We start from the raw sequence: 22,934 nt of genomic DNA, 5'->3' as shown, positions 1-22,934 counted from the left end.
TCACAGTTGACGATGTATTTAGTCAGTGTGTCAAGGTTATTCGACGTAACAAATTGCAATTCTGCTCGCAAGCATCATGCATTTTGTTAAATATGCAATTTTAACTGTCGTTTTGATCAATCGAAGGAAACGCGCGGCCGGTTAGTTGAACTAAGTTAAATTACATGAAAAAAAAAATTATGAGACTACGTAGACTTTAGGCAAAGAAGTTCTCAATGCATGTAAAGATAGACTTTAGACAGCTTCCCGGATAAAAAATGTATAAGGTCAAACTTAAGGAGCTGTAATCTACAAATATAAATTAGTTTTTGTTGATAAAATCGTTAAAAATCTTTGATTAGGCAATAAATTTGCAGCTGCGAATGAAAGGCTCAAGTTAGCGCCACCTGCAACTCGATGTACTCTCCGTTTACAATTAATAGCAATTTTCGTAAAAAAAAACTCCCACAAAGGCAACTTTCGCGACCACAAGGTAATGCACCTGCAAATTTGTTTTTTTTTCAACTCCAACCACAATTCCGGTGTCACGATCCGAAGAGAGACATCTGCTTTAACGCCGTGCCACCTTTCTTTTTCGGTGAAACTTTCCTGCGTGAATATTTCAAACCATTCGCTTATAAATCAGGAATCGTCCCCCGTTCGAGCATCATTACCGGTTCATGGTGCCATCAGGACAAAGTTTCCTAACCCGCAGCATAGCAAACTTCGTAATTGCCAACGAAAGTTCGCTGGTACGAGACGAAGTCGCACCGCTTCTTGTTTGCCTGTTTCATTTGCCCGGGAACATTATATTTCTAGGTGTATAGGGTAAATCCTTTTAGTCCCCCTTTCCTTCCTTCCTTTCATCCTCATTTCCATGGTTGCTCGCGCCGTGAACTTAGTGTGGCTAATGGCTTTCAAATATATGGAAACTTTAATAGTTTGACGTGGTACAAATGCAAGAAACTTTATCACCCGGAAGAACAGAAGCCCGGAAAGACTTCTGGAAAGCGAGGGATCAAAGTTTTGCTCTCGCAGAAAGCGCACCTCTCCAAAGCTGAGGGATTTCAATTTCAAATTATGCACACCGAACGTGAAACCGAGTTAGCAAAGTTTCTGTTGCATTCAATATTTCAAATAAATATATTCGGAAAGTTTGCGTTACTTCGCTTTTGGGTTGAGATTTTCCGCGTGCTTTACTTCGGTAAAACGAAGCAGCTGTCTCGCTGAGTCGAACGCTGGCTGCCTGGGTGCTGGATGAAACTTTTACTTGCTGGTTTGGTTGTGTGGGTTAAAAAAAGATTTCCATTTCTTAACTCGATTTGTCCCCAAAAAAATTCAATTCAGTCGACGACCATGATTCGCTCTGTTGACGGCGAAAGAAGATGCAATACGCCTTTGGGAATAGGATAGGAATAACTCAAAACGAAGCAATAACGGAGTGCTAATAAGTTCCTATCTCATGCCGCATAGAGAGTTCATGATGACAGTTGATTAACAGGAGTTTCTTTTCCCAAATAGACAAATAAAACAACTCATAAATCAAATCATAAATAATCAAAGCTGGGTTGGGCAATTTCTGTACTCATATTTCGATATTACCCTACAGACAGCCGACTTACAGACCTATTTTTCCATTACTCCAATGTAATAGTTTGGACTAGTCTTCCAATCAGATAAGAAAAACGACCCACACTGAACCCTTTCCACTTGCTCATTCTTCAGCCCAAACCTCTTAAAAAAAACTCACGTCATATCGATAGTCACGTTTTTTAAAGTTAGAAGAAAAATTTCGCATGCTCGAAAACAAAACCCATTCCAGCAGAAAATAACGTCAACCCGATGATTCGAAACAAAAGGTTAAAGTAGTGGAAAACTTTGCCTGCAGATATGCAAACTACAAGCAACCGGCATTCGGTGCCCATAAATTACCAAGCATTGTTCTACTTTTGTACTTCCGAAGTTGCATTCCTTCGCCAATCTAGAATCGTTTGTTAGTTTTGTATCCTAGCCGGCGGAAGTGGAAAACTTTTGGTGACACTATCAGTGAATAAAAACGTAACCCTTGACGCCCTAATTTATGCTTATCAAAAGCTAGTACCGATTGTCCGGCCGGTGGAACGTGAAGCAGCAGCAGCAACCTCGAATCATTTTCAGCCCAGTTCAGTTCCTTTTTAGCATTCTTTTTTTTTTTCTTTCATTTGAAACGAGAGTCCTTCTGGAGAGTCGAATCCTTTCACGCAGGCAACCGTCCTAACCGGCCCAACGAGGCAGCACAGCTCGTGTCGGAATTCTCGTCGCCCTTTGAACTTACTCTGCCAGTCGTGACTGATGATGCTTCGGTGGGTTTTTTTTTCAGAGTGGAACGAAGAAAGAAATGTCACCCGACCCGACCCGACGTTCCGACCGAGGGAACAAAATAGGCTACTACCCTCTGAAGGACGAACAAAACATATAATGCACAACCGAACCGAACCGAACCGGCTGTCGACGGAGGATAGAGAGTGGATTTATCGTACCGTGTTCCGCTAAGTGAAAGCAAGAAAGCATAGTCGTTTGTTTTTTTCCTGTGCCTTGCCGTTTATGGCCAGCCAGTCAGCCAGCGAGTTCTGAGTACGGGAAAAGGTAAATTGAATGAACGGAAAGCGGATGTCTTTTGCTGCTGCCGTTTGCTCGAAGGTAAGCCAGCCGCTTTAGCTTTCCAGCACTCAGACAAGCACATTCATTTGATTAACAACTCCAGGATGAAAATTTATGAACCAACGAATCAAAAGCTTGGGAATCCAAACGAATTGGCTCGGAAGGCAAAAACGAATGAGTCGGAATGAGAGTCCATGTTATTTTTTATAGGCCAAGAAAGGTCCACTGCACAAAGCAATCCAATCCAGTGATTGAGATTACCTGTAGAGGATACTCGCAGATGTACGGGTTTCGATTGGTCTGTTCGCATCAAATGAACAATAAAACTTTCCTTGATGCCATATTGGAACCATCTGGCAGTCGGGCCGTGTCGATGAGTCGTGACACTCCGGAAGCTTTTGCAATAATGCCAACAAAACTCAGTTTGTCTACATGGCCGTACTCTGAGTTCTTTGATGTTCGCTTTATTTTTCGATGACTAAGACTAAGCTTGTGAGTCTGCAGTATCGATTTTTTTGCTAATTCCTGGTGTGTTTTTACTTCCACGTTTTTAACACGACATTTGATTGATTTATTTATTGATTAAAAAAAAAATGCCTTTTTGAATATTTTATGTTAGACTAGTACTTTCAATTCAATATTTATTTATTGATAAAAATCTGATCTTATATTTCTGATTTTTAAATCACTTCGTTTTAAAATATTGACATTTTATATTTTTAAAGTTACTGATATCACTGACATTCAACTTCTGAAATAAAAATTCCACTATTTCTTGTTCAATTTTTTATTTTTTTTTGTTTTTGCAGTTTTCCAATTCAGATTCCTTATTTCATATTTCTAGCCTCTGTAATCTGGCTTCCAATTTTAGGTAACTGAGTTGTCCATTTTATATGCCAAAAAGTTTCTAGTCTCTAGATTTTTTATTTTATTCAAGTTATTTAAATTATTTTCTTATTATTATTACTTCCTTTTTCCTATTATCAAATTTCTATTTATCCATTTCCCATTTTCTATTCATCTTTCCTAGTTCCAATTGTCAATTTCCTATTCCTCATTTCATTTTCTATATCTCGTGTTCCCTATTTTCCGTTTCTTATTTCCAATTTCATAAGGACCTTTGTATGTTGTTTAACATAAAAATTTATGCTAGTCTGTACTTACCCGTTTAGATTTGATTTTACGTTTCGTCTCTGACTCATCAGTGCGTAGCAGTTTATGTTGAACTGGAAAACCGAAACTTGTTTCGTCCGAGACGTCAGTTTAGACATTACACCTCGGTGTAATAGCCAAAAAGTGTTCGGCAAAGCGAGTGTATGTTGAGCCGTCCCGTCCCTATATCATGTTCCCTAATTTTAATTTTCTATACGGTTTTTATATTTTTCTGTTTTTCTATTTTCCTGTTATTCTGCATTTCTGTTTTTATTCTTCTGTTTTCCTATTTTATGTTCCCTATTTTCAATTTCCCTATTTCCATTTTCTGCTCTTCTATGTTTCATTTTCCATTTTCTGTTTTATGTTTTTGGTTATTGTTTGATTGTTATTGTTTTTTTTTGTTTTCTTAGTTCATGTTCCCTATTTTTCTATTTTCCATTTACTTTTTTGAGTTTTTCTATTTTTCTGTTTATGTTTTTCTGTTTTCCTATTTCACGTTCCCAATTTTCAATTTTTAATTTTCTATTTTCCAATTTCTGTTTTTCTATTTTCCATTTTATGTTTTGTGTTTCCTGTTTTTCTATTTTTCCATGTTCCTTATTGTTAATTTTCTATTCAGTTTTTCTATTTTTATGTTTTTCTATTATCCTGTTATTCTGTATTTCTGTTTTCCTTTTTTATGTTCCCTATTTTTTTTTTAATTTTCCTATTTCCATTTTCCATTGTCTGGTTTTCAATGTTCCATTTTCTGTTTTTCACTGTTATTGTTCTTCTGTTTTCCTAGTTCATGTTCCCCATTTTTCTATTTTCCGTTTTCTTTTTCCTGTTTTTCTATTTTTCTGTTTTCCTATTTCATGTTCCCTATTGTCAATTTTCTATTAAATTTTTCTGTTGTTCTGTATTTCTGTTTTCCTATTTTATGTTCCTTTGTTTTAATTTTCCTATTTCCATTTTCTGTTTTTCTGTTTTTGTTTTACTGTTATTCTTTTTCTGTTTTCCTAGTTCATGTTCTCTATTTTTCTATTTTCCATTTTCTGTTTTGTGTTTCCTGTTTTTCAATTTTTCTAGTCTTGTTTTTCTGTTTTCCTATTTCATGTTCCCTATTTTTAAATCTCTATTTTCCATTTTTTTTGTGTTTTCTGTTTTCTTATTTTCAATTTTCTATTTTGTGTTTTTCTATTTTTTTGTTTTCCTGTTTTTCTGTTTTTCTATTTCATGTACCCGATTTTTAATGATTTATTAATAATTTTCTGTTTTCCTATTTACTATTTACTATCTACTATTTACTATTTACTACTGCTTTCATACTGTTTTCCTATTTCATGTTTCCTATCTTTCAATTTTCCGTTTTTTATGTTCTCTGTTTTTCTATTTTCCATTTTCTGTATGGTGTTTTTCTATTTCATGTTCCCAATTTCTAATTTTCTATTTTCCATTTTTTGTTTTGCGTTTCCAGTTTTTAAATTGTTCTGTTTTTGATTTCCTGTTTTCCTATTTTCCATTTTCTGTTTTGGTTTTCTATTTTTCTGTAGTTTTTGTTCTTCTGTTTGTCTGTTTTCCTATTTCATGTTTCCAATTTTTAATTTTCTATTTTCTATTTTCTGTTTGCTATTTTTTTGTTTTTTCTTTGTTATCCTGTTTTATGTATCCTATTTTTTATTTCTTATTTTTCATTTTCCCTTTTTTTGTTTTTCTATTTACTATTTTACTATTTTCCATTTTCTGTATGGTGTTTTTCTATTTACCATTTTTCAATTTTCCATTTTTTGTGTTCTTTGTTTTTCTATTTTACATTTTCTTTATGGTGTTTTTCAATTTTTCTATTTTGTTTTTCTGTGTTCCTATTTCATGTCCCCAATTTCTTATTTTCTATTTTCCATTTTTTGTTTTGTGTTTCCTGTTTTTCAATTGATCTGTTTTTGATTTCCTGTTTTCCTATTTTCCATTTTCTGTTTTTGTTTTTTGTTTTCCTATGTCATGTTCCCAATTTTTAATTTTCTATTTACTATTTTCTGTTTTCTATTTTTTTGTTTTTTTTTGTTATCTTGTTTTATGCAACCTATTTCCTATTTTCCATTTTCTGTTTTTCTCTTTTCTAGGAACTATTTTACTATTTTAAAATTTTACTATTTTACTATTTTACTATTTTACTATTTTACTATTTTACTATTTTACTATTTTACTATTTTACTATTTTACTATTTTACTATTTTACTATTTTACTATTTTACTATTTTACTATTTTACTATTTTACTATTTTACTATTTTACTATTTTTCTATTTTACTATTTTACTATTTTACTATTTTACTATTTTGCTATTTTACTATTTTACTATTTTACTATTTTACTATTTTACTATTTTACTATTTTACTATTTTACTATTTTACTATTTTACTATTTTACTATTTTACTATTTTACTATTTTACTATTTTACTATTTTACTATTTTACTATTTTACTATTTTACTATTTTACTATTTTACTATTTTACTATTTTACTATTTTACTATTTTACTATTTTACTATTTTACTATTTTACTATTTTACTATTTTACTATTTTACTATTTTACTATTTTACTATTTTACTATTTTACTATTTTACTATTTTACTATTTTACTATTTTACTATTTTACTGTTTTACTATTTTACTATTTTACTATTTTACTATTTTACTATTTTACTATTTTACTATTTTACTATTTTTCTATTTTACTATTTTACTATTTTACTATTTTACTATTTTGCTATTTTACTATTTTACTATTTTACTATTTTACTATTTTACTATTTTACTATTTTACTATTTTACTATTTTACTATTTTACTATTTTACTATTTTACTATTTTACTATTTTACTATTTTACTATTTTACTATTTTACTGTTTTACTATTTTACTATTATACTATTACTATACTATGTTTGGTTTTAATTTTTGCTTGTTTTTCGTTTCAAGTCTCTTTTTTATTCCATATTTCTAATTCCTGGTTCCAAATTGTGTTTCTCTTTGTTATTTTTTTATTTGTGATTCCTTGTGAAAATCATAATTTACGTTTTAAAATTTTAAAACCTTCAATATCTCATGTCTTTCTTGATTTAATTTCTGGTTTCCCAATCCTAAACTTAAACTTTCAAATTCGCCATGTTTAATTTTGTTCTATTTCCTGTTTTTGCCCTTTTCTATTGAAAGGATACAGATTTGCTGAAGAATCCGACCTTTGGTCGGAGCAGAGTTGTCAACTATTCTTTTTATTTATCTTTATTTTATTAATTTGAGAGTAAAAAAAACAGGTCGCACCACCCGGTTCTATTCTATTCAGAACACAAAAATTGAAAATCTGTATTTATCTGTAAGAAAAATCAAAAATCGATATTTTAAGAGAGCATATCTGTATTACTGTATTGACTTAAAAAATCGGAGTAAGTTGGCAGCGCTGGATTGGAGACCCATAGTGTTATATACCACTCGACTTGGCTCGACGAGATTGGAAAATGTCTGTTTGTGTATAAGCCTTTCAAAGATTTTTTTACAGCTCAATTTTCTCGAAGTTGGCTAATTTGAGATATACTATTGAGTCGTGGGTCATGTTAAAAGATTGTTCTATTTGATTTTTGATTAAGTTCAATGACCAAACTGCGGTCATTTCTGGTTCCAGTGATATAATGGTATAAGTGACGTAAACGACAAAACGCGCATTTCCTCGCCGCTCGATTTTCTCGTAGATAGCCAAACCGATTCGAACAAGTCAAGGCTCGTTTGGAAACAGTCTGAAAGTTCGACCGGCTGTCATTTACGGTTTCGTTGTTATAATGGTATAAGTGACGTAAACGTCTAATCTCATCGTCGATCATTTGTTTCGGATATGGATGAACCGATTTCAATAATTTTAAGCTCGTTCGAGACTAAAAACAATGGGTTGTCGGGTTTGGAGATATATGTGGCTGAGTACTTCAAATTGCGGAGATATAATCGTACAAGTGACGTAACCGACAAATTAATTTTTTTTTGCTACCCGCACAATTATTTCAAAAAGTGACCAATGAACAAGTTCAAATGTATTATTGATGATACACTTGAGGTTTGAAAAATGCTCTTGTGAACTACTCGAACCAATCTGTATAAATTGGTGTCAAAATGAGTTCAAATTAGTGTCATTAGTGTTATCTTAACAAAAACGACAAAATTTTTTTATTGAGATTGCGTCGAAGGCATTATCACCAGGCGGATTAATAATAGAACTTCCTAGCTTTCATTTCAGATTGCTTAGTTTTAAATTCTTGTTTCTAATACCTAATTCCAATTTAGTTTTTTTTTTTTATTCTTATTGTTTCTTTCTGATTTCTCGCCAAAGTTCTAATTTCTAGTTTCCTAATCGTAAACTTGTACTTCCAAATGTTACCTTTTTATTTTTTTTCTTTTCCAAGCTTTGCTTTTGAACATCATCAGTGCTTAGTTGGGTTAACGCCTTAATGGCCAAACCTATATCGATCAGTACCCGTTGAAAACCCCGTTTGTGCTCGGCACCTCAGTAAAGAAAATTGCAGTTCGATGCAAAATAGCAGAAACTTTACATCTGCTTAGCGGTTTATGCCGACTTGCTAGGTGGCCCACAGCAGTCCAACATAAACTGTTATGCACTGATGTCTCGAAGACGAAATACGAAGAAAATTTAAAATGGTTTTAAAACAAGTGTACTTTGAACTAAAACGTTGGTAAAAGAGTAGAATCAGTTCTGAATGAAACAATTCTGTTCTAAGGCTATGGACCATAAATTTAAAATAAATGAATGATTTTGCGATTCTAAGTAAATCGTTCGTTGCACTGTCTGCAGTTTATGTTTCCGACAAATGACTTTAGTTCACGCATTCCATTGTAAAGCCATTCTGTCGTACGAACATAAAAAATTGGTACTTGAAAGTTCTAAATAGAAGACACACACACACAAATAAAATTCAATTTTATGACAGCTCAGGATTTTGACTTGGTGCCGTTCGCATTGGGAATCGGATGCTTGGGGGTGTATTCCAGCAGCTTTGTCATGAGAGTAGGAATCGAACAAAAAAAAAAAGAATATGAAAACTTTCAAATAAATGTTGTAAAATATTGAAAAGAAAGTTTTTCCGTAAGATGTAAGTTTTCCTACATAAACAAAGTTTTGAAGAAAAAAAAAGAACTTCCGTTTTCGAACCAGGCTAGGGCAGACGATCCATTCGTTAGCATTATCAGCACAGACAACAAATGTTTGCTGCCCTAAGGGTGACGTTTGTTGGATCGTTAGCGAACCTTGCTCCACTAACTTGACAGAAGAGGAGGGTTTTTTTTCCTTTCCCAGTCAGGTACAAACCCAGAACACGAGACAGGTGATGGTAGTTGAGTTGAGGTTGTTTTCACTGTCTCTGTCTCCTCTGTGATCCTCCAGTTGATGCTTGGCTGGGCCCACGGAAACGAAACGGGCGGGTAACTAGCGGAATCCGGAACGGTACTACAGGTTATTACTACACTTCAACTGAAATCCATACGTCAATTCGTCCGATAACATGCATATTATCTATCATGTGTTTCTTTTTTTTTTTTGGTTTTCGTTCGGATCGAATGCAAGTTTGTGTTGTTCGAATTTTCCAATCGAATCGGATCAGTTCAGATCGAAGGAGCCCACGTCTATGAATTATATCCTGGCAACTTTGTTTTTGCTTCATAATTTTCCAGACTATTGAACTGTGTCGAGTTTTGCTTCTCGTACAGTTTTCTCTACAGCTGGGAAAATGATTCTGTGCTCACACGTGAAACTGTCTCACTGTTCCAATTTGTAAAATATGTTGCATATTTTATAGCATCATAAAAGTAGCAACCTGACACATTCGAATTAATATAGTTTTTTTTTTCTTCTGTTCACTACCAGCGGGGTGTTACTTAATAATAAATACCTTCACATGCAGCCGAATTCCCAATTCCGTCCCCGCGCCCACATACCCAAGGGAATCTCACTCACAAAGATTCTTCCGCAGGAGGCGCATTCTCTCGGCGAATGAAACGAAATAGACTTGTTATATTAAATTTAATACGTATCCTAGCGACGGAAGCCACCTCCGGAGAGCAGCCGAGTACCTGATGTGTGTGTGTGTTTGTGTTTGGTTGCGCGGTATGGAATGCAGAAAGTGGAATCGACATTCCGCCACAGACCCGAGAGCATCGTGCCTGTGCTATGTCTGTCGGTACTGAATTGTTGCCTGCTATCCACCTCCCACCTCTCGCCAAGTCAGAAAAAAGAGGGTTAGGGACAGTGAGTAGGCGAGTAGGACATGGCCGGGGAGCCTGACTGACTGTAGTAGCAGGCGAACAAACAAAAAAAAGTGGTAGTAGAGTAGGTCGTCGTCGTCGTCGACGTTGTTGTTTGTGAACGTGGAATACTGGTTACGACTTCAGTCTGCTAGGAGATACTTGAAAGATAAGAACGGGACCTGGAATTTTCCTCCCGCGGAGTCGTGCTTAGTTTGCATACGACGATTTCCAACCATCGTTCGACCGGGCCGCGCCAGGAATTGGCGGGAGTCGCAGGTACAACATTCCGGGTGCCGGGCGCGCGCGTCTTCTTCCAATCTATCCAGTCCGTGATAATCGGTAAAAGCTTTGTGAATGCACGTAGGAGACAGTTATTGGATGGTTGATCCGCCGCGTGGAACCAATCTCCGTGAATTGATGGTTATTGATGGGATTCGGGAAAATTATGGCGTGCACGTGACTAGTCGATGGAGTTGATGCGGAATTGGGACCATGGTTTGAGAGGAAGAAAAAAAGTGCCTTTCGCGTTTTAGAGTGATGGATTTCGTAACCGCCGAGGACTGCAGCCGCTAGGACAGCAAACTAAAAAGAACGAGTGTTTGTGCTTGATTGAGTTTAGCCGATGTCGTTAATCATCAAACTATGAAGTTGACAATTTTTTAATGATTAATTGCACTCATCATTTGAGGGTGCAGTTGAACGAAAAATTGTTTTGATAATTTAAAGATGCTTTGTTGGAAATTTCCATGTTGCTGAAAAAGAAATGCTTCAATTTATTGACACCACTTTTGATTTAAAATCCTAACTTAGAAAGTCGTTCTTTTATTTTTCTAGAGTTACGTTTTAATTTTGAGTCAAGAAGAAATTCTCCCGTATTTTTCTCCGCAACATTTTCGGCTTCATTGTGGAAAAATAATCAAAGATGGTTTTCAACATCTCTGAACTAATGCCGATTTTTTTTTGCAAACAAAAAAAAACCACACTATTTCAAACCTTTTACCATCACGTAGCTCTGACCAATCAAATAGGATTTTTTTGTTACCTGCAATGAGAAGAAAAATAAGAATAAAATTAGTTCATCTACCAACAGAAATTTAACCAAAGAATTTTGAATTCTTCGGCCAAATCAAAACATGTGCGGTTCAAAATGTCCGTCATGATTTTCATCAGAACCGAAAGTCCAATCCAACAGCATCAGGTTCGTTTTGTATTGTCTCAATTGTAAATGATTGCATCAAAAACAAACAAAGAGAGACGAAGAATTTTCGGAAATATCTCACAGCAACAAAAGAGAGTATCAATGCCAACGTCTCTTGTTTTCCTACGACAAGACGAAACCAAAATAACGTCTGCAGGGAGAAACAGTCAAATTTTAATTTTCAACTCTTTCTTTGATAAAATAAGAATCTCCGAAGTTTAGCTATTAACAGTGTCTGAAATATGATAAATCAAAGCAATTACACCTCAGAACTCCTTTGGAAACCGAAACTAAGGAGTGTATCGAAAATAAGGTATCCACAAATTTTTCTTATGATAAAATACGATATTTTATTCAAACTAAAAATTGATCCTTTATTGTACGAGGTTAAACTTGAGCATAATGGAAACCGGATGAAATTTAAGTTATTCCTTCACGAATTTTCGAACTTTTGATCGAACGCTCTTCATCAAGTTCCGGACAAGTGTTGCATCGCATTTTTTGGACACTTGAGCTCAAATGTTTTTGAACTCCTGCATGTTCCCAGCTGCCTTACCAGTCTTCTTGAAGACCCTTTTCACGATTGCCCGGTAACATTCGATGGGTCGAAGCTGAGGGCAATTTGGTGGATTGAAATTTTTCTCAACGAAAATTATACTATTTCCTCTGGTCAATTGAGAGTGGTTTTGGCATAGTGAGCCGACGCTAAATCCGGCCAAAACAGTGGAGGTGTACTATACTTCTTATATAAAGGCAGAAATCTCTTCTGGAGACACTCAGATCGATAGATTTCTGCATTTATATTTCCAGTAGTGTGAAAACCCGTACTTTTCGACCAAATTTCTCCACTTGAATCGATCTGTCCGCATCGCTCACATCCTCCCCAACGACGACAGTAAAGTATTGTGGACTTGGAAGGGTTTTTGAGTCCTCCGCTTCTTCTGTTCTACACTTTGTTTCGTGATTTTCTTGTAGGTCTTCAGGTGATTTCGCCACTTGATACGTTGGATCATTCCAACACTCCTTCCTGGTTTTTTGGCCAAATCACGTATTGACATTGATTTGTTATTCATGATTAGAGATACCACTTTCTGGTCCAGATTCGGGTCTGAAGAACCGGGTTTTCTGCCTCTTCCTGGCGACCTTTGGAAAACGCAGAATAAACAAACGAAAGCTGACAGCCAAACGCACAGCATGCTGTGATATGAGCATAAAAAACCATCACAAATACAGGGTGATTTTTTAAGAGCTTGAGAACTTTTTTAAACAATAAAACGCATAAAATTTGCAAAATCTCATCGGTTCTTTATTTTAAACGTTAGATTGGTACATGACATTTACTTTTTGAAGATAATTTCATTTAAATGTTGACCGCGGCTGCGTCTTAGGTGGTCCATTCGGAAAGTCCAATTTTGGGCAACTTTTTCGAGCATTTCGGCCGGAATAGCCCGAATTTCTTCGGAAATGTTGTCTTCCAAAGCTGGAATAGTTACTGGCTTATTTCTGTAGACTTTAGACTTGACGTAGCCCCACAAAAAATAGTCTAAAGGCGTCAAATCGCATGATCTTGGTGGCCAACTTACCGGTCCATTTCTTGAGATGAATTGTTCTCCGAAGTTTTCCCTCAAAATGGCCATAGAATCGCGAGCTGTGTGGCATGTAGCGCCATTTTGTTGAAACCACATGTCAACCAAGTTCAGTTCTTCCATTTTTGGCAACAAAAAGTTTGTTAGCATCGAACGATAGCGATCGCCATTCACTGTAACGTTGCGTCCAACAGCATCTTTGAAAAAATACGGTCCAATGATTCCACCAGCGTACAAACCACACCAAACAGTGCATTTTTCGGGATGCATGGGCAGTTCTTGAACGGCTTCTGGTTGCTCTTCACTACAAATGCGGCAATTTTGCTTATTTACGTAGCCATTCAACCAGAAATGAGCCTCATCGCTGAACAAAATTTGTCGATAAAAAAGCGGATTTTCCGAATGGACCACCTAAGACGCAGCCGCGGTCAACATTTAAATGAAATTATCTTCAAAAAGTAAATGTCATGTACCAATCTAACGTTTAAAATAAAGAACCGATGAGATTTTGCAAATTTTATGCGTTTTATTGTTTAAAAAAGTTCTCAAGCTCTTAAAAAATCACCCTTTACATGCGTACAACACAAATGTTTGTGGATAGCTTATTTTCGTTACACTCCGTACTACACCGAAACCTTCATTTAAGAGGTAGTTCGTATAAAAAAGTCTACGGATTTGATTAGTAAAAAAAGTGTTTTGTAATGAATGTGGAAACCCCCCATCATAAGGCTATTTTTGGAACGGATGTGTAGAGCAACAAAATGATATGTTTGGGGTTGTTTCAAAATCCAAGATGGCAACTTCCGGTTCCGGTATTTTCGGACCGGATTGATGAGATAGATGTCGGAAAACGATGTTTGAGGTGGTTCTGAAATCCAAGATGACGACTTTTGATTTGTTGAAATTCCTTGAAAAAACATCTGTTTTTTCGGCATTACATCCTTTCCAAAAATACTCATGTTTTAAGGGTTTTCAATAAATATCGATAAACCGGAAGTCGCCAGCTTCGATTTCGGAACAACCTCAAACATTGTTTTCTTGCATATTATCACTATCATTATTATATTATCATACCAAAAATATCTCAATTATAAGTTTTCAAAAAATATCAGTAACCGGAAGTAGCCATCTTGGATTTTAGAACCACCTCGAACATCGTTTTCCGACATCTACTCATCGATCCCGCTGCGAAAATACCCATATTGTAAAGGTTTTCAAGGAATATCAAGAAACCGGAAGTCGCCATCTTGGATTTCCAAAATTGATTACACCAGATCTTGACGTTTCATGCATTTCTAAGACATGTAGCACAAAAAATCAAAAGTTTGCAGTTTCTTTACGGGGATTTCCGAAGTTACACGGTTTTTTGGGCGGGTTTTTTTACGCGTATCCCCGCGTAAAATAAGACCTCAGTGTACTTGCAAATATTTTTGGGATTTCCATCGAGCGTAGGTGATTCGGGATTCCGCGCACTCTGCGCTGCGTTGATATGTTGAAAAATAAAGTTCAGTTCGAGGCATTTAGGATGCTGTCATGGATAGGAATATATGAAAGTTAGATGGGAAAATTATAAACGGCATGATGACACTGCGAACCTAACACAATACCGTCATTGCCAGGGCTTCGACCGATGGTATAACAAATTGTCATATGGACATACGCTGTTTAAATTGTGGTAATTCGCTTGCAAACACGTCTGTTCAATGAACGAAGCCGTCAGATGAATTTTCATGCTATGGTTGTTGTGGAAACCATAAATCCAATGAATGACGGGATGCACATAAATGGAGCGTCGTATTTCACACAAATTTATTTTCTGGAACATGTAAAATTGTGTGGTTTGAAAATTAAATGGTTTGAAATCGAATGAAATTAAAAAAATAAAAGATCGATAGCAACCGCGCGACTTGAACTGAGAAACATTAGCTCACAAAGCACGGCAGTTAATCGACTGAACCACAGAAGCACATACCTATTTGATGAATAATGGATGCAAATATAACCATACAGCGGTAGACTCAGAGTCCACAAAACTCTGTACGAATGAAATATTGCGTCATTTGACAAGTTAAGTAACTATGGATTATATCGTTTGTAGAATTAAGTCATTCATGTGCTGTCAGATCAAAATTTTGAAATTTTCTTCAAATAAAATTTAATTTAAAATCATTAGATGTATTAGAATTGAGCGAATCCGTTGGGCAAATCGCGGAGTAACCAGAAAAATAATCAGAAAGTACGAGTTTTTCATAATAAACTCTTCGCTGGTTTCTAGCCAGTTTTATTTCCAAATAATCCAACTAGTTTATCTTCTACGAGAAATCAGTTCAGTCTCGGTAGCAGCCGCTTTCGATATTTACTAAATGACTAAAATAATTGTCTTTCTGAATTTCTTTCGTAAAAATTTAGAAAAGAAAATCATTATCCTTTCCGAGTTTCAAAAAATTTCTGCTTGAACTTGACGGGAATTCGCTACTGCGAAAATAGGCGAAATCTCATTGCAAATTTTTTTTTCTTTCTACAAAATTTTTCACTGCTAAAATCGATGAAAGAAAAGACATTTTTGTGACGAGAAAGACATTCAAAAAATTTCTTCTCCTCAAGAAAATTGGGATAAATTTCTTCTGCCACCGGAATTCGGTTGACAGATAAAAAAAAAGAACGCAACGGCTGTTAAAAAACTCAAACGAATGCTTGAGTTTGCATGGCGTTAACACATAAATTCCATCATAGAAGTTTCAACGAGGCAGTATCAATGGTAGTGCGTTTGAGTTATCAAACGCTGATAAGTTAAAAAAAATAAGAAAGTTCAAATTATTTAGAATTATGGCTTAGAATTTATTTACTTTAGTATTGTCTCATCCCACGAAGCCTTTAAGTCAATTAAATCAAGAAACCATTATATGTTGAATATAAACACATGTTTCTTTTCCAACTTTTATTGTTTCTGTGGCATTTTGCCGGAGCTAGTCGACGAAGGGTCAATAAAATCACACTATTACTAAGCCTACTGTATTACGATTACTGACCAAACATTTTACAATTGAGCAATTTGACGTGTCTGTTACGCACACCGATGCAGTGTATACGGATCAGTGTTTCGTTTCGAAAATCGCAACACAAGTGATTTTTTTCACAAGTGAAGAAACAAGTGCTGTGATTAATAATAGTTGTAATGATAATAAAAACATTAATAAAAACGATCACAGAGCAAGTTATGCAGCTGATGAAAAAATATTAGCCATGCCATGCAATTTAGCTTGAATAACGTACGCAGAAGTAACAGGAGCGCAGATTATCGCCATGCCAATTCAAACGCACCAATCAAACACTGCGCCTACTTTGTGTTCGAGACATGCTGACAATGCTGATACTTCTATGAAACAAATTCATGCTGAATAGCGTTTTTTGTGTTTAATCTAAATAGTGTTGTGTAATCAGCTTGCTGGGATTAAAACATCCTTTCGTCGCTAAAATCAATATTTGGAATTTGGCGAAAAAATATGTTTGTTCATATTAACCAGCATACTTGCACCGAAAATATTGTCATTATTTCTCAGTGGCGTTCAGTTGCGAATTTATTCAGCAGAGATTTTTTAAATTGATGAAAATATCATTAAATCTTGCACGAACTACTTCGGTGTCGAGCTGAAGCGTAGTGGAAATTTATCCACTCTTCTCCCTTTTGATTATCTCTTTAGCGATATTTTTTTGGGTGAAAATTCATCATCAAGTTTCGCAGACACAAAAAATCACTAGTGAAATTCGAGGTTGTGGATGCTCTTGAACTGATTTTTTTCACGAGTGATAGTGAAATGAACTTTTTCGGATCATGATTTTCCCAACACTGATTAGGATGTTGCGGGGTTCAATCTTATACTGAGGAAAGCACATTTAAGAATTTCATAGTCATACACTTCCGAAAAAACTCTTCAAGAATTGGCACGATACGGCTCGACAAAATTCACTGGATATTGGCCAAATACTCACACAAACATTAACCACACAACCACTGATAATTGCCACACCAACACATTCAGGCATGGATTGGACAATGGATCGTATGGGACATTGTAATCTGGAGTTTATCTTTGGTATTGGTGGTAGCTAGGAAGTGGAAATTATCATGGAAAGTAATTCACGAAGTGAGAATAGACATAGAACTTTCGATAGCTTAAATGCTTGAGCAGCGTATGAATGAATGTCAATTAATTTTGTTGCTCGTTGATAGTTGACACTGCTCGAAAATTGTTGACACTGCCTGTAGGTGTTCAAAACCTGGACGTTTTCTAAATGGTATTGTTTTCCGTATTTTGAATGCGTAACTTAAAGAAAGAAAACAAAGGTGTAGTTCTACGTCAAAGAAAACACAGGGAACTTATTTCTTTGCTCAATATGTTTTCATGTTTTGATAAATTTTTTTTAAATAACTATTTATTGGAATATGAGTTAAAATTAAATTATTAAGATTTAAATTGGGTGTTCAGCCACAAGTGGTGACTTTTCAGCCCTATTATATAACACATGGATCAATAAGTCCCGAGACTAAAGCAGAGATGGCGCTCGTAGTAAACCAGTAACCACGTCTTTCTAGAGTGCTAACCTTTGCTTGAAACGGGTCAAAATTTTAAGTCGATCCGACCAGAAACAGCTGAGTTATTGAGGATGGAGTAAAGTCGTTTTGTAGTTTGTATAAAAATTGGAAAAAACCGAGTTTCGTGTTTTGATAAAACATTGTTTTTTAATGGGTAAAAACACCGTGCAAGCGGAACAATGGATTGAAAAATGTTATCCGGACTCTTGTCCATCAAAAGCAACGGTTTGTCGGTGGTTCGCCGAGTTTAAACGTGGTCGTACCGACACAAATGACGCGGAACGCTCGGGTAGACCTGTGGAAGCCGTTACACCGGAAAATGTGAGTGAAGTGACAAAAATTATAATGAAAGATCCTAAAGTGAAGCTCCGTGAGATTGCTGAGATGACACAGATATCATGTGGAAGTGTATTTACTATCCTTCATGAAAAATTGAGCATGAAAAAGGTTTTTTCCAAGTGGGTGCCGCGATTGCTTTCGATGGAACAAAAACACCCTGCCACAAGTCGATGAAAACAATGGCGAAATTGAACGAATTGGGCTTTGATTTGTTTCCCCACCCCCATACTCGCCAGATTTAGCCCCCAGTGACTACTGGCTCTTTGCTGATCTCAAAAAAATGCTCCAGGGAAAAAGATTTGGCTCAAATGAGGATGTCATCGCTGAAACTGAAGCTTATTTTGAAGCGAAAGATAAATTTTTTTATAAACATGGTATTGAAAAATTGGAAAAACGTTGGAACCATTGTATCACCCTAAAAGATGATTATGTTGATGAATAAAAAAAAATTTGCAAAAAATATGTTGTTTCCATTGTTAGTCTCAAGACTTATTGCTCCATGTGTTATATGATTTGGTTGTTACCATGAGGACATCATTTGCTTCCACAATTCTGAGATTTTTGTGTAGGGAAAATTCTAAACTTACTTGTATTGTGCAATGGGGAAAAGAAACTTATATACTAACATACTAACTAATACAGAGAGCGAATCGATTCAATTGAAGATTGCATCGATTTTTGTCGAAATTTGCTTATAATATTATGTGACATTACATCTAATGGTTCTATATTTGTCAGTCTGTGTAACTCATTTGTACTAAACCAGGGAGGACGCTTCAAAATCATTTTCAGAATTTTATTCTGAATCCTTTGAAACGTTTTCTTCCTGGTGGAACAACAACTTGACCAAATTGGTACTGCATAAAGCATGGCTGGTCTGAAAAATTGTTTATAAATTAACAATTTGTTTTTTAGACAGAGCTTAGAATTTCTGTTTATAAGAGGATATAAACATTTAATATATTTATTACACTTTGCCTGGATTCCTCCAATGTGATCCTTGAAAGTGAGTTTTTTGTCATATGTTAAACCTAATTATTTAGCTTGATCAGGCCATGTCAATTCCAAGCCATTCAATTTGAGAATGTGATTATTGTTTGGTTTAAGAAAATAAGCTCTTGGGTTATGAGGAAAGATAATTAATTGCGTTTTTGCTGCATTTGGTTTAATTTTCCATTTTGACAGATAATCACTGAAAATATTTAAACTTCTTTGTAGGCGACTGCAGATCACTCTTAGATTTCTACCCGTGGCTAACATACTTGTGTCGTCACAGAATAACGATTTCTGACAACCAACGGGTAGATTTGGAGGATCAGAAGTGAAAATATTATACAAGATTGGAGCTACACTCGAACCCTGCGGAACACCGGCTCGTACGGGTAGCAATTCAGATTTACAATTCTGATAGCTTACCTGAAGAGTACGATCAGTTAAATAATTTTGAATCATTTTGATCAAATAAATAGGAAACTGGAAATCAGACATTTTTGCTATTAATCCTTTGTGCCAAACACTGTCGATTGCTTTTTCTATGTCTAAAAGAGCAACTCCAGTGGATAACCCAGAAGATTTATTTGCTTTAATCATGTTCGTTACTCTTACAAGTCGATGAGTAGTCTAATGTTCATGACGAAATCAAAACTGCTCTGGTAAAAAAAAATGAATTCTCATTTATATGAGACATCATTCTCAACAAGATAATTTTTTCAAAAAGTTTACTGATAGAAGAAAGTAAGCTAATTGGTCGATAACTTGATGTTTCTGCTGGGTTTTTATCAGGAATTACTTTAGCGTTTTTCCATTTTTTTGGGAAGTAAGCTAATGAAAAACACTTGTAGAAAATTTTAACCAGGAGTCTCAAGGCAACTTCGGGAAGATTTTTAATAAGAATATTAAAAATTCCATCATTACCAGGAGTCTTCATGTTTTTAAGTTTTCTAATAATTGATTTAATTTCATCAAAATTCGTCTCAATAATGTCATCGTGTGATAACACTTGTGTTGAAATATGATCATATTTCAGTGAGACTTCATTTTCAATAGGACTCACAACGTTCAAATTAAAATTGTGGACACTCTCGAACTGCCGATTTGAGCCAATTTGTTCTGATTCCTGAAAAGAAGTATTTGATTTCCTTTCTTGAGAGCAGGAATTGGTTTCGGAGGTTTCTTAAGAACCTTAGAAAGTTTCTAGAAAGGTTTAGAATATGGTTTAATTTGTTCAATTTCTTTAGTGAAATTTTCATTTCGCAAAAGAGTAAATCTATGTTTAATTTTTTTTTATAAATCCTTAACGATGTTTTTCATAGCAGGATCACGAGATCGTTGATATTGTCGTCGACGAACATTCTTCAACCGAATGAGCAGTTGAAGATTGTCATCGATGATAGGAGAATCAACCTGGCTATTTTATAAAAGGTATTGTTTTGCATATATCAAATGCGTACCTTAAAAAAACGAAAACGTAGTCCGACGTAAAAGAGAAAATATACAGGAAACTTAATTCTTGGCCTGAAATGCTTTCAATTTTTGTTTTGTTATTCAATTCAAGTTACATTACATAGCAAAATAAGATAACATTATTTCCTACAAGTGCACTGATAATCTTTCTTTCTATCAAAATTTATCCCTTGTTTTTCATAAAAAAGTGCGGGGGCGGATATCTTTATAAGTTGAAAATTCCATCTCAAACCATAATATTTGGGTTTGCTAATTTTATTCATTCACAAGAACTTGTTACACGGAAAACAAATAAACACTCGACAAACGATCCAAGTAGTCCTAATCAGTGAGATGTTCGCATTCAACTATTCCAGCACAGTTAATTCCAATTAATTATGGAAATTAGCAACAGCAGATAATCGTGACCGGTACTGACACCGATCCGAATTATTCGTTGAGTTAGAGTGAAAGGAAGGCAGTGAGAACAGTAGCGGAAAAGTGCAACGGGAAATTGCGCAGATAAGACGGTGAAAAAGCACGCGATTATTGTCTAACGAAGCTGGCGGCTGCCACGCGGGGCGGAAGTGTTTTTGCTCCCCATCCCAAAGGACAATGTTATGCTAGTGTTACAGACGCCCGGATCCTTTGTTATTCCGGTTTGGGACTCAAGACGAGAAAAAGGGAAATTTAATTTGAAATTCAAATATTGATGCTCCTGTCCGGAGCTGCCGTAGCTGGGTTCCGGAGAGAGTTTTTGTCAAATCAACTGAACTGGAAAACGAAAGGCGAAACCGAACCGGTTTCTCCGAGGAGCTGAGAAAACGGTGCACCACCGCACGGATGCTGCAGCGATTTTGCTGACTTGTCCGAAATCCGACACAACGGAACTGACGGGTGATTCGAGCCGCGATCCTTCCTGTCCCCGCTTCAGTCCCCCTCATCACGGCTACAAGATGATGGACGCTCCGGTGAATTTCAATGAGGGTGAGTAACGGTTTTGTGTACTTTTAATCATGGCGGTTGTAAAATCAAATTGAATCCTTGATGACCGAAGCGCTTTCTCCGGAAGGATTCCGGTGATTGTCTGTTCTTTTCTCCCCAAATTATGTACATTTTAAACTTGGAATGTTTAGTCAGGTTATTATTTCAAGGCGATAAATTTTCCGACGCTTTGCTTTATGTAAGCTTTCTGTGTGGGTTTTTTGTGTGTCCCCGAACAATGACCTGGAAATCCGGTCAAATGAATTGCATGGCAGCACGATTTCACGACTATTATGTTGAACTCGATTTGAATTACGTTTATCACAATGAAATCAACCCAGTTCCAGTATCCTTCTCTAGCACTAACTCTAGCTCCAACAGTGGTCTGATAGCTATATATCGGTAACTTGTTATGACATGCCAATCAGGAGTAAAAAATTGGCAGTTCGATTGTCGCAATGCTATATTTTTTTTCCTGATTTATTGCATCAATTTCTGCATTACACCAGTCTAGTTAGCGAAAAACTTATTATGTCAGAGTTCTGTTCCACTAAATGCGTAGGGTGGACCTTTGTTTCCTAAACCTTACACAAAAAAAAAATGTTGCCTGTCGCCGCAGTGCAGAGCTAAAATCAACCAAATGACTTAGTTTATTGATGACAGTTAAGAACAGATAAAAAACCACCTTCTCACAAGCGTCGTCTACTCGTTCACCGTCGAACCGTCGTTGTTGACTTTGGTGGTTGGCTGGTCGGTTGGCCAAAAGCACTTTATGACTTCCATTAAATTATATTATCGGACGCAAGGACGGGCAAGACGGGGCAAGGTCGCCGTTAGGAATATGACTCAATGTACGATGCAAATTTTTTTAGAGATGAAGAAAGATTTGGCACTGCTTCTCATAACCATTGAAACCGGTAGACCAACCAATCGTGTAGGTCTTGCTAAACGAAACGAAAGCACCAACGTCAGTAGCGAAAATTGATGAGAAACGATAGCATAATAAACTAGAGCTAGTAGGATTTTCCCCGGGCACGGGCATGGGGGGAGAGGTGGATTGGTTTCCAAGGGAAATGTAGGTGAAAAGAAGAAACGAAACACAACAATCGAATCCCGAAGATACGTCCTACTAACCCGAATCCGTTAAACAGTTCATAGGCGTTTTGGGCGCTATTCTGGGGCCCTGTTAGGGCTAATGGGTTGTCATATTTCGTGTCTAGCCGTATCGAGTTAACTAAGACAGGAGCTTTATGTGGTTGACCTAGCGATTCGGATAGTTGTATGATATTGGCAGCATTTCCCTGTCGAAACTTTGCCCTTGTATTCACCAGACGAACAGACATCCAAGTTAGAGCAAGTGAGCATTCAACACAAATCAATGTTGCATACGATTTTGTATGCATGAATATTGTTATGATGCAAGTTCTAATGCGAGTTCACGTAAGCCATTTCAGCTGTTTTTCAAAGAAGGGCGAATCTAACATTGACAGCAAATGGATAACAACGTCGATGAATGTTTCGATTTTGATTTCAAATCCTATTTAGAAATTATCGTACATTCTCAGATCAATGTTTGATTAGTCGATAAACTGTTGGTTTATCTTTGAAAGGCATGCAAATTTCACCACTTTCCTTCTATATCTTCTGAATAAATCAACATAAAAAGAGTTTCGCCCTTTTTCGATTTGTTTGCTTTTATGCTTCCTGTGTGAATTATGATATTACGCCCTTG

At 35.8% G+C, this 22,934-nt stretch overlaps 2 protein-coding genes across 3 annotated transcripts in view; one reads left to right on the top strand and one right to left on the bottom strand.

The window, feature by feature from the left end:
- LOC131425912 (glutamine-dependent NAD(+) synthetase) overlaps positions 1 to 22,934 on the bottom strand; it is a 151,112-nt gene that overhangs the window by 16,602 nt on the left and 111,576 nt on the right. The window lies entirely within an intron of this gene.
- Positions 20,597 to 22,934, top strand: part of LOC131425911 (cytosolic carboxypeptidase Nna1-like) — a 113,678-nt gene continuing 111,340 nt past the window's right edge. The window contains exon 1 of the mRNA XM_058588199.1: positions 20,597 to 21,205. Coding sequence (XP_058444182.1) covers positions 21,175 to 21,205 — 31 coding nt within the window. The 5' untranslated portion in view covers positions 20,597 to 21,174. The remainder of the gene's footprint in view (positions 21,206 to 22,934) is intronic.

The sequence above is a fragment of the Malaya genurostris genome, chromosome 1 (genome assembly GCF_030247185.1).
Source record: "Malaya genurostris strain Urasoe2022 chromosome 1, Malgen_1.1, whole genome shotgun sequence".
Taxonomy (NCBI): Eukaryota; Metazoa; Arthropoda; class Insecta; order Diptera; family Culicidae; genus Malaya; species Malaya genurostris.
This window is presented reverse-complemented; position numbering and strand designations above follow the sequence as displayed.